The sequence below is a fragment of the Seriola lalandi genome, unplaced genomic scaffold, assembly GCF_002814215.2.
Source record: "Seriola lalandi dorsalis isolate HSWRI2012SDOR001 ecotype SW California unplaced genomic scaffold, Sedor1 jcf7180002054464, whole genome shotgun sequence".
Taxonomy (NCBI): Eukaryota; Metazoa; Chordata; class Actinopteri; order Carangiformes; family Carangidae; genus Seriola; species Seriola lalandi.
Genome location: NW_019525017.1, coordinates 138844 through 152756, shown reverse-complemented (window position 1 = coordinate 152756; position 13913 = coordinate 138844). Strand labels below are relative to the sequence as shown.

The 13913-nt window shown below is 40.0% G+C and overlaps 2 protein-coding genes across 2 annotated transcripts; one reads left to right on the top strand and one right to left on the bottom strand.

The window, feature by feature from the left end:
* The first annotated feature begins 1178 nt into the window (after window positions 1-1178).
* Window positions 1179-5016, top strand: aldoab (aldolase a, fructose-bisphosphate, b). The gene is made up of 7 exons (XM_023411378.2): window positions 1179-1313; window positions 2538-2656; window positions 2909-3175; window positions 3275-3435; window positions 3760-4018; window positions 4193-4392; window positions 4551-5016. Exons 2-7 carry the CDS (start codon window positions 2545-2547, stop codon window positions 4641-4643), a joined length of 1092 nt encoding a protein of 363 aa, XP_023267146.1. The 5' UTR covers window positions 1179-1313; window positions 2538-2544; the 3' UTR covers window positions 4644-5016.
* Window positions 5017-6822: 1806 nt separating this feature from the next.
* Window positions 6823-12350, bottom strand: LOC111658735 (chymotrypsin-like protease CTRL-1). The gene is made up of 6 exons (XM_023411379.2): window positions 12191-12350; window positions 10438-10452; window positions 10087-10249; window positions 8591-8859; window positions 8149-8297; window positions 6823-7762 (listed from the first exon to the last, which is right to left on the bottom strand). Exons 1-6 carry the CDS (start codon window positions 12243-12245, stop codon window positions 7424-7426), a joined length of 990 nt encoding a protein of 329 aa, XP_023267147.1. The 5' UTR covers window positions 12246-12350; the 3' UTR covers window positions 6823-7423.
* Window positions 12351-13913: the final 1563 nt, after the last annotated feature.

The window sequence follows — 13913 nt, the reverse complement described above, 5'->3', positions numbered from 1 at the left end:
GATGTACCTGCTGTGAATGTGAAACCATCAAGTTTTTGGACTATGACTTAAATAATGGTGCAGTGGAAGGATGAATGGAGGATGGAAATTTAGTTGACTGGGTACAGATTTTGTAGATTTGCAGTAGTGAAAACCCCCACATAATTCAGAATTACTTAGATCTTGACTTCATCAAAAAAAAAAGGGAATAACATTTGAACCCTGTCTGCTGGGTAGATAAATAATAATAAATAAATAAATAAATAAATTAAGAGACCCTGCTTTTTTGTGTCTTTGTCCAACTCTGCATGTTGAAATATTCAGCCCACAATTTGTACACGAAGTAAACCTCTTCCAGTTCTGTTGTCTGCACAACTCTCTGACCATCTCCACGGTGCACATGCAATGTGTCACATCATAGCATTTTCGATAACTGTGGCTTGTGGTTTCATGTAACCTATCTACATGAGAACACTATGAGGTAAGTGTTGTGCAAATTAACCATGTGCATGTGCAACCTTTGCCAGGCTCCCTGCTTGACCCTATCCTGATGATCGAGAAAGGTCAAGAAAAGGTCAAGGATCAGTGCACTGTGTTGCTGTGTCTGGATTGGATTTCTAAGGGCAGGTTAGCAATGTTGTCACATGCTCTCCAAGTCTCTACGTGAGTGTGTGAGTGTGCGTGTGTGCGTGTTATTAGTACATAACTGCATGTACCCCAGTTATCTTCCTCCACATACCCTTTCAAATGACCCCTGGGTGCCAAGATGCTCTTCTCAGTTGAGACAGCACATTTTAAACTAACTGCATTTGTATAATGTATGAAAAATGTATTTATCCATTACAACATACACTTTATAAAATTGCCTTAAACTAGGATGTACCGGTTGCAGCAATGTGCTCGGACAATGTATAATTTTGTTTAAGGAAGATGTAAGAAACTTTATTCTTTATTGAATATTTCCAAATAATATCCTCTACACCTCTGCCCACCTATTTATGCTATACTTTCATACAACAATTCTACGTGTATATCCCTATATTTCCCACCGTACAGTAACTGTCCCTCTCTCTGTTGCTTTCTCTGCCATTCACTGATACTCTTTGCCCTTTCACTGGTTCCTCACTACCATGTTACTCCAGCCACAGTCTCTCTGAATGTCACGAGCCATCTCTGGTTGCGTCCTGATCTTTTTATAGCTGGGCAGCTGAAATGTGAGGGGTCACAATGGGAGGATAAATACAAGGGCCAGCGGGCTGGAGGGGGTGTCGCAGACGAAAGCCGGATCTTCTCCCTCCCTCTCTCTTCTCTCAGCTCTCCTCCTAAACTCAAAGGTAAAAGAACAGACCATTACAACTATGAGATAAATGCATTGCTTTAATTGGCTTTTTGTGCTACATGTTGAAGATCTTGTACTTATGAGGCATGAGGCGCATAACTTTTCACACATGCTAGAGATGTAAGGTTCCACCTACTCCTATGCTTTTTTAAATTTGTGGTTACTGTGACAGCCAGAGCCACATTTAACCCACAGACAGATGCACTCGCGCCTAACCCTGATACACTAAAACAAACCGAGTTTTCAATGATACTTTCACTATTCAATAATGAGTTGCTTCACTTGCACTGTAGTCCACATTTGGCTTTAACACTTTCTCCCTCAGTATTTTATATTTTCACATGTAGTCTTGGTACACAACACACTAAGTGACCTGACTGCTTTGCTTTACTATGTAACAATTTATGTGATGCAAAGTTTCCACTGCTTTGTTGTCGGTCTTGACTCATCAGTCTGACTGCTCTCTTTTCTATAAATGTATATTTCTATATTTGTCATATCGGTGTAGCTACTAACCTTCCTGTTGACTACATGACTTCTGACGAGTGAAGGGTGTGAAGCTGCACATTCTCCTTTACGTAATGTCTTCTTGCTAAGCCATAATGCTTCCATTGCTTTGCAGTAGCACACTGTGTATATTTAGTCCAGCCTATTGATAGTGGAGGCACAGACAGGGGAGAGAGAGGGTGGGGGTGTGTAGAGGAGGTGGGTGATAGAGGAGGAATGAGGAGGGAAAGGACATTGAAGGGGGACAGAAAGGTCAGGGATAAGAGGTTAGAAAATGGAATAGGTCATCCACATGCTTGTCATGATTTTTCAAGGGTGGTCAGAAATGTGGAGGATGGGGCAGAGGAGGGTGGAGGGCTCTTTGACACTGGATACTTTGTACTGCTGCACATTGTGCCTGGGGAATAGTGTGCAACCCCAGCACATAAAGAGCGTTATGTTACTGCAGCAGTTATAGATGCAACAACTGCAGCTACATAGTCACCAGCTGGTTTGAGAGGACAGACAGGAAAATGTTAACCATATAGTCTGGTTCTTGCTTCACCACATCCGTACTAGTTACCCCCACCTTTGCAGTTTCTCATTGTCTCGAGAACCACAACCATTGCAGTTTGAATTTTGTTGAACTTTTGCCCTCCATGCATATTCCCACATAGTCAGGTGTTTCCTTCATCATCATCTCATTCTTGGTCTTTTTTCTCCTCCTATCCAGAGTCAGGATGCCTCACGCATACCCCTTCCTCACTCCTGAGCAGAAGAAGGAGCTCAGCGATATTGCTCACAGGATTGTCGCTCCCGGCAAGGGAATCCTCGCCGCAGACGAGTCCACCGGTAAACAATTTCAACAAAGCCTTCATCTTACAAGGAAGCTCTGTTATGTCTATTAATCAGATAACAGAGCTGACATGACTAGGCCTACATGTGAAGAGGAAGTTATTCAAACTGAGCAAAATAATCAGGAACACAATTAGGTTGTGGCTGCCCGGTTTAAATATAAATCTCTAAAAAACGAAACTGAAAATGGTCTGCGAACACCCTAGTGCACTTCACAACCCAGTTTTCATCTTTCTCTTCAACCTCCAGGCAGCGTGGCCAAGCGCTTCCAGAGCATCAATGCTGAGAACACTGAGGAGAACAGGAGGCTGTACCGCCAGCTCCTCTTCACCGCAGATGACCGTGTTGCCCCTTGCATTGGTGGCGTAATCCTCTTCCACGAGACCATGTACCAGAAGACCGACGGTGGCAAGACCTTCCCCCAGCATCTCAAAGATAGAAAAATGGTGGTGGGCATCAAGGTCGACAAAGGTGTTGTCCCCCTGGCCGGAACCAACGGCGAGACAACCACCCAGGGTGAGCGAAGAACACATTTAGACACAAAAGGAAAAATACATCAATATCTTGTAGTGTCTCTGTCTAACTTATCCCGTGTGTCCTCTCCCTCTTTCGCAGGTCTCGATGGACTGTATGAGCGTTGCGCCCAGTACAAGAAGGACGGTGCTGACTTTGCCAAGTGGCGCTGTGTGCTGAAGATCACCCCCACCACTCCCTCAAGACTGGCCATCATTGAGAACGCCAATGTCCTGGCTCGCTATGCCAGCATCTGCCAGATGGTAAGACGCAACAGATAGGTGGTTTTCCTCTTAATTTTACACTCTTCATAGCATGGGTTTTTGGGTGGATATTATACAAATATTAAAAACCTTCTGCACTGTTGAAAGAGTAACTCCAATTCCATTTTGGCCTCTTTTTTATCAATTAAGAAATCATACTATAATACTTACATGTAAGTCTCTGTTGTTGCTTTTAAAAATAACAAAGCAATTTAATAAAGCCCCTTAAAATCTGGACCCAGCTGTGAGAGGACCAACTTGCCTTTCTCAGCTGTCGGTATTTGTTAACATAGTAGTTCTGACTTTTGTCCCTGCCTCCTTCAGCACGGCATCGTCCCCATCGTTGAGCCTGAGATTCTCCCCGATGGTGACCACGACCTGAAGCGCTGCCAGTACGTTACTGAGAAGGTCCTGGCTGCTGTCTACAAGGCTTTGTCTGACCACCATGTCTACCTGGAGGGCACCCTGCTCAAGCCCAACATGGTTACCGCTGGACACTCTTGCTCACACAAGTACACTAACCAGGAGATTGCCATGGCAACTGTGACTGCCCTGCGCCGCACCGTGCCCCCTGCAGTCCCTGGTAAGCTGGACGTACAAAATATTCTCATGTTGATATGCATACATCTGCAGACTTTGCAAACCCAAAATAAAAAAAAAAATGTTATAAAAGGATTGAATTTTTTATTGTATAAACATTGTTTCAACAAATGTCTCAAGAGGTGTGTTGCTAACCTCTCATCATCTTCCCGTACAGGCATTACTTTCCTGTCTGGTGGCCAGAGTGAGGAGGAAGCCTCTATCAACCTGAACGCCATGAACATGTGCCCTCTGCACAGGCCCTGGGCCCTGACCTTCTCCTATGGCCGTGCCCTGCAGGCCTCTGCCCTCAAAGCATGGGGTGGCAAGAAGGAGAATGGAAAGGCTTGCCAGGAGGAGTTCATCAAGAGAGCTCTGGTATGTGTGAATATAAATACAAATGTTCATATAGAAACATAATATATGAAAGTACGTCATTATAAAGTAAGTTACACATATGCTGCAGTCGATTTTTTTAAGAGAACTTCAGTACTGTAATGTGCATTCAATAACTTTGTCCTTTTTCCCTCTTACAGGCTAACAGCCAGGCCTGCGTTGGCAAATATGTGCATAGTGGAAGCAGCGCTGCCGGTGGAGAGTCACTGTTCGTGGCCAACCACGCTTATTAAGCATGGACACTCACCTGCTCCCCTTCCACCATCTTCCCACCATTATTACATCACCACAAAAAAAAAAACATGTCCTCTTAGACACTGCCTATGAAACGGTCTCTCTGCTATTGACAATAACACTTTCAACATCTTAACACAACATCTTGGTAGAAAGGAAAGTTTGAAAAAACTTTTCTTTAGGTTGTTGCTGTAGCCAGGAGATTCTGGAAAAAAGTTCTGCCTCCATTCCCTTACCTTTTATTTTTAAACACCTTTTTTCAGGTGAAGATTACCACACTGTTTTTACACAACCATATGCTATTCTTTCCTTGGTCTAATTCCACCAAGTGCAGTATAAAACTGTTATCATGGAATAAAGCATTTACCCTAACATTTGGCTTTACTTCATTCTTACTGAGCTTTTGCTTTACTATCTTTTTGAGTAAAAAAAGGGAAGAAAAGCCTTACCTCTCCTCTTTCAGGAATTATATTAGATTTTGAGTAAATGCACATCATTATTGTTGGGAAGCTGAAGCAACATGTAGCCTAATATCAAATATCATTACACACGCGCGCACACACACACACACACACACACACACACACACACACACACACACACACACACACACACACTTTATTTACTTTATAAGAAAACTACAATTATCTGAAATGTATGGTTGTACGTTTCCTATTAGGGTGTCTTCCATTTGCATATAAAATACATGGTTGTAAATGATTCCCAACTTAAAAATGATTGTTCCCATTATAGCATAGTAAGATGTTTTTTTTTTACAAACAAAGGTAAATTCTTGTTTTAAAAACAGATATTTTAAAAGAATTGGTTAAGATTGCAATAACTGTCAACTAATACATCCAAACTGATGAGTGGATTCACATGACATTTTATTTGTCATGTGACTCATGTGGACTTCCCATCCATTGTTTAGTGCATTCACGATGATCTCACAGGTGAACTCTTGTTTTATTTACTTATAGAAAGGCTAGAACTGGCAAATCTGGAAAATGCCGGATGGGTCACCAGTTGACCACAAGGCCACCAGCAATATGGGAATAAAATATTCTTGGAAAATGTGTTTGATTAGGGGTCACACGGTGCTAAATAGGCCGCCCAGTGGTATTGACCTACTTCCAGGCAGGTGAAGGACGACTTCACCTCCCCCCGGGCCCCTTCAAGTGGTTGCGTCCATCCACGTAATGTCAGAGATCAGGACGGAGAATATCAAAAGACAAACAGAAGCTAAGTTAACGGATAAAATATAAATGAGCTGGATAAAGGTCCCAAAAAGAAAAGGTGGAGCAGAGCAGAGCACGTCAAAAAAGCAGAAAAAAACTCGAGGCTGATGCAGCACAATGTTTTAAGTTAACAAATGTTTTCAAAAATAAGTTAAAGTTAGCAATGCCGGTGTCAGCGTTATCGTTAGCTGCAATAATATTAACCGTCCACCGGAGCCAGATGAAGAGGAAGAAAGACTCTGTACTCAGGCTGATGGAGACAAGGGCCCGGGGCAAGAGGAGGAGGCCGCTGACGAGGACGAGCGACATGATAGACTCGCAGGTATCTTCATGTAGTGCCAGTGTTAACAGAGTATGTGGAGAAAATACCGGAGCTAGCGCTAGCAGAGCTAACAGAGCTAGTCCACACGCGACTTCGATTTGTGCTTTAGCCTCCAAACACTAAAAATACAATTATGAAGACAGCGTTTCAGTGCTAAATTGGCACCAAACGTGCATGACTAGGAAAAAAAACACTCAAAACTTTATTCAGTATGTGTAGCTTTACTTTTAAAGAATCCTTTAAAAAGAGGAAGGAACTACATTCACTGTTTTGTTTATAGCAATATTCAACCACAGACAGATTCTGCAAGATGACCTGTACATCGATTTACACACAACAAACATGGATTCTGTCTGTCCATTATTCTGCAACAACCACTGAGCTGCCTTCATATCTGTTGCTTTGCCTATATGTTATAAATAGCCTGAAATTGTGATACGTTGGGGATAAAATAATTTAGTTTCCAGTCTGACCCTGCTTGTGGTGCTTTTGGTTGCTTGTTCTTAATTTTGACTATCTGCTTTTTAGCGTGGATCCTCATATGATCATGATTTACAGAGGTGGAAAGGTGTGTTACAACCCGGCTCACAGGGGAAAGGGACGCAACACAAAACCCAGTTGTTAACAGGTATAAGGTTGTTTATTGTAACTTAAATTTGTAAAGATAATGGTTAAAACAGAATATAACAAAAGGAGGACTCTCTAGGAGCTAATCAGTGTTATCATTTAACTAATTCAAAGTGAAAGGAAAACCAAGGCTGGCTACCAAAGCTAACTAAAAACCAAAAACACAACAGAAACAGCATCCCTGTACCGTAACAGGGTGTTAAGTCAATTTCTTTACCAAAAGAAATGTTACTCTACGCATTACATCAGTAATGTTATATTTTTTCTCCACCTTATTTATATGTGTATTTATTAATAAAAAAAAATTACTTGTCAGTAATACCAATACCAATTCAGACATTTAAATTTTCTTTAGTTAGTTTTTAGTTCTTTAGTAAGTAAGTTCTGAGTCAAAGAGTAATTTATTTCAACCTATTGTAACTGATAGTGATAAAAGACACCTTGTTTCATTATTAGTTTTCATATTAATATATTTTTTAATTATTCATTTTAATTTTAATATTAAGGCACTGTGGTGCAACTCATAACATGGACGGCTTTATAGCCTACCATTGTCTGCATTCAGTTTGAAAAGTTGTTCAGCAAAACTGTGCTATAGAGCTAAAATGTGTTGCAGGAACACTAAGATGACAACATGTGTAAGCTCAATTGCAAAGGTTGGTGCCATGGAGGCCGTAGTTGGAGCTGCCGTTGAATTGGCAGAGTTTGCACGACACACAAAGTTGTTTTCAGGATTTTGGCCTCTGGAGGTGAATGTCACAAAGTTAACGCTGGACCCTGCCACTTGGTCTAGAATCCAAGTCTGGAACTGAGACACTCGGGCGAAGACCTCAGGGAAATCAGCCAATGCACAAGGTACTCCAAAACTGGTAATGCCAGCCTGGATCCACACTGAACCTTGTTTGCATTGCAAAGGTCCACCGGAGTCCCCCTAAAAAAGGCAAAACACAACAGTTAATTGACACTCTTAGTAACATGTACAGAATAAAACTGGAGTAGCCTAGCCTCACACATTCTCACTGACAGTAAAATTTGAATAGTAAAAATAGTTTCATCCTGTGATGCTCCATAGTTACATCTCAGTGCTGAAGTTGCTGATGAAGGATATAATGAGTATAACGTTATATGTGGGTATACAGGAGAGTAAGATGCTTTTGGTTTTCTTTTAAAACCTTCAAAGAAGTGAAGTCTGCATGTGTTGAATACTATACACTATGATTAGTGGTTTAGAGGAGTGTATTGTAGGGATATCAAGTAACATAATAAGTAGTCTGTCCTCCTACATCAGGTATTGCAACAATGACTAATTATTTTTACCTGACATGTTCCTCTGTTCTCTTGCCCGGCACAAATCATGTTGTCAGTGATGTTTGCCTCGTCTACTGGGCGATAATTGCAGCTGCACTGCTTGTTTCCAATAACAGGAACCTGAACCTCCTTAAGTCTCTCAACGGCTACCAAGGGCTCTGCAGGAGTGAGAGTATGAAATCAGTCTAGTTTCAGTAACCCCAAAATATTGTTTATCAATGGATTTGTATCATACAAAGACAGGTGTGGATGGAGAATTACTTTAATTTATACCTAATTTAAAAAAAAAAAAAAAATCTTAAAAATTGCAACTACTTAAAAAAGACATTTAATAATAGCTCAAACTAGGACTGAAACAGAAGTTAAATTTTAAATGACAAAAATACCCTGGCAGAAATGTTGTCTGAATGCTTCGTCTGCCCCCAACTATACAACCTGAAAGTAAACTCACCATCTTTTCCGACTCTTCCCCAGCCAGTGGCCCAGCAGGGGGTAGAGTTGTAGAACTGGCTGGAGTTACTTGCAAGGCAGACAGGTCTGATGTAGTCGGTGAAAGTGACAGGGCTGCTGAGCTTCATTAGGGCAATGTCATTGTTGAATAACGTGTTGTTGTAGTCAGGATGGACGATGATTTCAGACACAGTGCGCTTCACCTCATTAACATTAGGGCCATTTTGATTCACTCTTCCAAAGTAGAGTACCCATCTATTAGCTGCGTTCCTGGATTTAAAGCAAAGACTCATTAAATTGGTCAGTACAGGCAGAAAAGAATGAATGAAAGGTCCCCAAAATGTCAATTTAACATTTTTCTCTGGTGCTTCTCAGTCTGTAGTTACATAGAACTGGATAAAATCATTTCTATGTACAGTAATGGTGATAATAATGGATAGATGTTGCTCTTTATTTTAATTAAACAGCTTGCTTACTGTCTACGTCTGGTTTGCTTCAGAGGGTTGTGAGGATTTGAGACAGAAGTAATAGTTTAGTACATGATCTTTAAACACCATCTGTGATGAGTAACTTTAAAATGCAGAAGTGCAGCATAATGTTAAGGCTGATAAGGTATTGTTTATATATTGGAGGGGGATCGGAATGCAGTGTGGCTTGGTCTTTTAAGGCTAAAAAAAGGAGGATCCTGTTTTTTGTGGCAATCACACCCGTTCAAGTGACTAACAGGCTGCATCAATTCTCAAGTATCAGAATTAGACTTCTGGTATATGAGTAAATTTCTGTTCCTCAATTATGTAAAAGCGGACGTCTACGAAAAAAAAAAAAAAAAGGGAAAGGAAGATGTTCCTTATTTGTTCAGGCAGTTCAATCAATCACCCTCACAACACAGTCCAGTATACACCCAGCCTTTTGTCAGAACAAGTGAAAATTGACAAGCAGCAGAAGTGTGATTTAATAGAATTCACTGCTCGGGCCAGCGACAGCCGTGGCTGGAGGCATTATGTTTTTGGTCGTCCGTTTGTTCGTATGTTAGTCTGTCCCAATCTTATGAAGAGGACACCTCTGGATCACCTTCAGGGAATTTCTTTAAATTTGGTTCAAACGTCCACTTGGACTTGTTAGCTAGCCGATGGGGTCAAATTGAGCAAGCGAAGGGTTCAAGGGACTGTTAAAATAGAAGATGTTCAATTTCTTTTCAAAACCTCCCTCTTGACTGTCAGATAGCTGAATACTATATTTAATATTTGAAATTAAGGCCTTGAGTCGGGCTCATTAATAACTCAGTCTAATCAGCACTGCTTTCTTAGACAGCGTTGTCCAGGGTGGCGCACCACAAAAGAAGTGATAATGGTGCGAGGGGTTAAGCAGACTATGCCTTTGAGTACACATGTTTTGAACCTTTGAAGGCTCTGATGTTTCCATGAAACAAGAACTGAAGTGAGACTTTGCTTTTGAGGGTTTGGGGATTTTAGTTGAATGAGTATTAGTTTGTCTTACGATGGGATGCAGTGGGCTGCTGTGAGTACCCATTGGTCACTGATGAGGGTCCCTCCACACGAGTGAGCAGACAAATAGTGCATGCTGACCTGCCAGGGCCAGGACCCAGCTGTGGCATTCTCACCACCCACTATCCTTGTGTTCAGAGGTGCCACTCCACAGTCTGACAGAGAATACACAATTGTGTGTCAGTACATACAGTTAAGTCAGGCTGATTAATTTGTGAAGCTAAACAGGTTTCTCCTTTGTAGCTGTTTTGATTCATGGTTGCTGAAAACAGTTCATGACCTGAGCATGTACATCATCAAAAGCATTCACATGGCTGTATGGAATATATGTGACTGCACTTACCCTGAGCCTTTGACCCTGTAGGAGAGAGAGATGAAACAGTTACATAAATCTATATTCTCCAATGTGTGTTAAAGTCTTAGACCAGACACATCTTCCCATGGATAGGAGTATTGATTGAGTGTAGTAGATATGTGTAATTACAGCCACAGTGTGGCACTAGAGTTACAGCTGCTTCCTCTTTTTGAATGTTGGATGAGCTGTACTTACAGTACTATGAGTATTTTGTTCATATTTTTAATTTGTTACATTTACATGTGGTCGTTATAGATCTATGAAATTATACAAATTTCCTGCATTGTAGAATATGTATCTTCCTTGAGGGAAGTGGAGACTGAAAACAGTTACCTGCAAACTGTAACTTGTTTATTTTTAACTGATTTAAATTGTCACAATACAGTTTTTTTTATTGAAAGATTAATTTCAGTCATATTTGTCTGCCATTTAGGCGTTTTATATGGTTAATTGTATCTTTTGTATCATCTTTTCTTTTCCCTTATATGTATCTGTCTTCTTAATGTTCCAAACAAAACAAAATCAAATGGTCATTGTCGGTAATTTCCACAGGTGCTTATTTACAGCTGCAGTGCAGTTACAGTATATTGTACCATCATAGGTGGATATTTTGCAGATTTCAGGAAATGCTGGTGACATGCAAGTAAATGTTACAGTGCCCTCTGCCACAGGCGATGAATGTTAATAACACCTTTAGTTATGAGGAAACAAGCAACAGGTTATCATCTCATAGCCATAATAATTTCCCTTTATGTGACTGCTTGTTTTTGTACCTCTTTGTATTGATTTGTATCTCTTCCTTGTATTGATTTGTATCTCTTCCTTGTATTGATTTGTATCTCTTCCTTGTACTGATTTGTATCTCTTCCTTGTATTGATTTGTATCTCTTCCTTGTACTGATTTGTATTCACTGTTGAAGACAGTTAGCTAATATACAATTTCAAGGTTACTTGTGGATTGTTTCCAATATTTCAGTTCACACATGAGTTTTCAAATGTAATAAATCAATTAATCCCAAGATTGTGTCTTATTTTCTCTAAGTTAACTAATGAATGAAAGGTCCCCAAAATGGCAATTTAACAGTTTTCTCTGGTGCTTCTCAGTCTATAGATACATAGAACAGGATAAAATCATTACTATGTACAGTAATGGTGATAGTAATGGATATATGTTGCTCTTTTTTTTTTTTTTTTAAATACTGTAACCTCAAACCATATTCCTGCAATTTATAATTTCAGTCTGTGACCACTTTCCTTAGTTGATTCTAGTGGATTTTTAGGTTTTAGCTGTGTCATTATGCAGTGAGGTCATCAGTAAAATTAATCTACATGTGCTACTACTACATGAGGGTGTTAATTACTTTGTTGTGAATCATAAAAAAGGGAAGTCATTATACCAAGTCAGCGTCCCAAACAACAGCTTGACGCAGTTGTACAATACTTTGCATAATGTACAACACAACAGCTTTGTAAGCTTGTATTCACATCATATTTAGAGGGTTTTTTAAAAGTTTCTACTGAGTGTAAAAGAAAAGGAAAATCATTAGACAGGCATTTTAACAAAATACAGTTAAGTACAACACCATTAACTATAGCCTCAAAATTAATGTTGAATGAAAACCTCTCTAACACTTTACAAAAACTAAACATTAGCTTTTTTTTTTTTTAAAAAAAGGGAATTTTATGGTTTGAAATAGATTGTAAAGGTGCAATAAATTGCTAACTCAGTGTAAAAGCTCACCTTGCCCAGTGAGGACAGTCCATGTCAAGAGTATCAGTGCAGTCCTGGCTGTCATTCTGTGTTGTCATTAATATTTTGTTTCCAGTAAGCACAGTCTCTCCGATGTAGGGTTGCTCTTTGTCACTCTACAAACACTCTATTTATAATCAAGCCACCACACCCTACTCAAACCTGTTTCAGTAGTTCGGAGTAATGGGTACCTATAGTAAGAATTGGTCAGTACCTCTGGTATACATTCATCAGCTCTGTTCAATTGCACCTACTTTGTGTCCAAGAAAGTAGGAAATCTTTTCCTCATACCAACATCCAGCATGCCTTTTTGTTGAGTTTATTACTGTATGACTCCACAACATACTTAATGTTTGATCAAAAAGAAACAACTTTTAAAAAAGTGGAATGAACAGAGTTTGTATGTGGCTTTTTTCTGTTTTAAACTATTAAACTAACTTACTAGCCATAATATTAAACAATTTAACTGCAAATAGTTCAAGTTGCCAGTCTGTGTACTGTTTAGTATGCTGTCATACAAGTCAGCCAGGTTGTGTGTAATGGTATTTCATTAACAGTATTATGTTAATTTATTTTGTCCTGGTTGAGACAGTGAACAGCTGTTTTGGTTTTGGTTTCTTTTACAGACTTCAGGCAGGATTTGACTTAATTTTGGACAGAGCCAGGCTAGCTGTTTCCACCTTCATTGCAAGTGCCTTATTGTTCACAAGTCATGCAGAAACACAAAAACTAAAATATCTCACTATTCATAGGAAAGTGCAATGAATGTCAAGTTTTGGTTTTGTATACAATAAATGTTTAAGTTTTGCCATGGTGATGGTCTTCATGCTGAGATTAGGGAGACTTATCCACCATGATGTTGTTTCTGTGTGAGTGTTGAGCAACTCCCACCCTTGGCTTTTGCACATGCACTACTCAAAGGCCAAGTGTGTGGTGGTGACTGCATGACAAATGCATTGCCTGGCTAAGTCTTCACAGTGGTCTGGGACAGTTAAAGGCTGTTCAGTTACAGTAGAGAAATAATGTTAATTAATTTCCTTTTATGGCCCTGAATTGTTTGTAGTGTCAGTTGTTTAACACACAAAAATGGCAACAAAAAAAAGGAATTAAACTAATTGAATCACTATGCACATATGAATGTATCTGAACTTCCAGCAGTCTACTGCAAAATGTTGTTAAACTACTAGTTAATTATCAGATGCACAGCTTGTGAACAGGCAAGGCAGGAAACTGCTTGGGGTCCCAAACTATTATGAGGCCACAGAGGGCTGACAAACTGCAGCTCCCTCCCCTCAAGGAACTTACATCTCAGTAGGAAATCTCTCTGAAGGGGCCATGTCATTCCCTGGATGATTTGCAATGACATCTCAGAAGCAGCGTTGCCAACCACTTTCAGTAAAGCCTGCACATGGCGTACATATGAGATTTTAAAAAATATCTAATTTAAGGTAAACACAAGGAGCTTGTGATACAGAAAATGGACCAGACTCAGTGAATAGCTCCCTAAGCTTAACATCCTAAGTCCTATGATAACTATTCTATTTGCCCTCGGCCATTTAACTCTAGTTTTCTGCTCCATATTTCTCTCTCTGACTGGCCTGTTCACCTCAATATCAGCTGCATCCCCTCTTGTACTCTCCTCTTCCTCCTCTGTAGCTGTGTTATTGATATCCTTCGAACTTTGGTTTTCTACCTGTCGCTGGACTTCATCCGA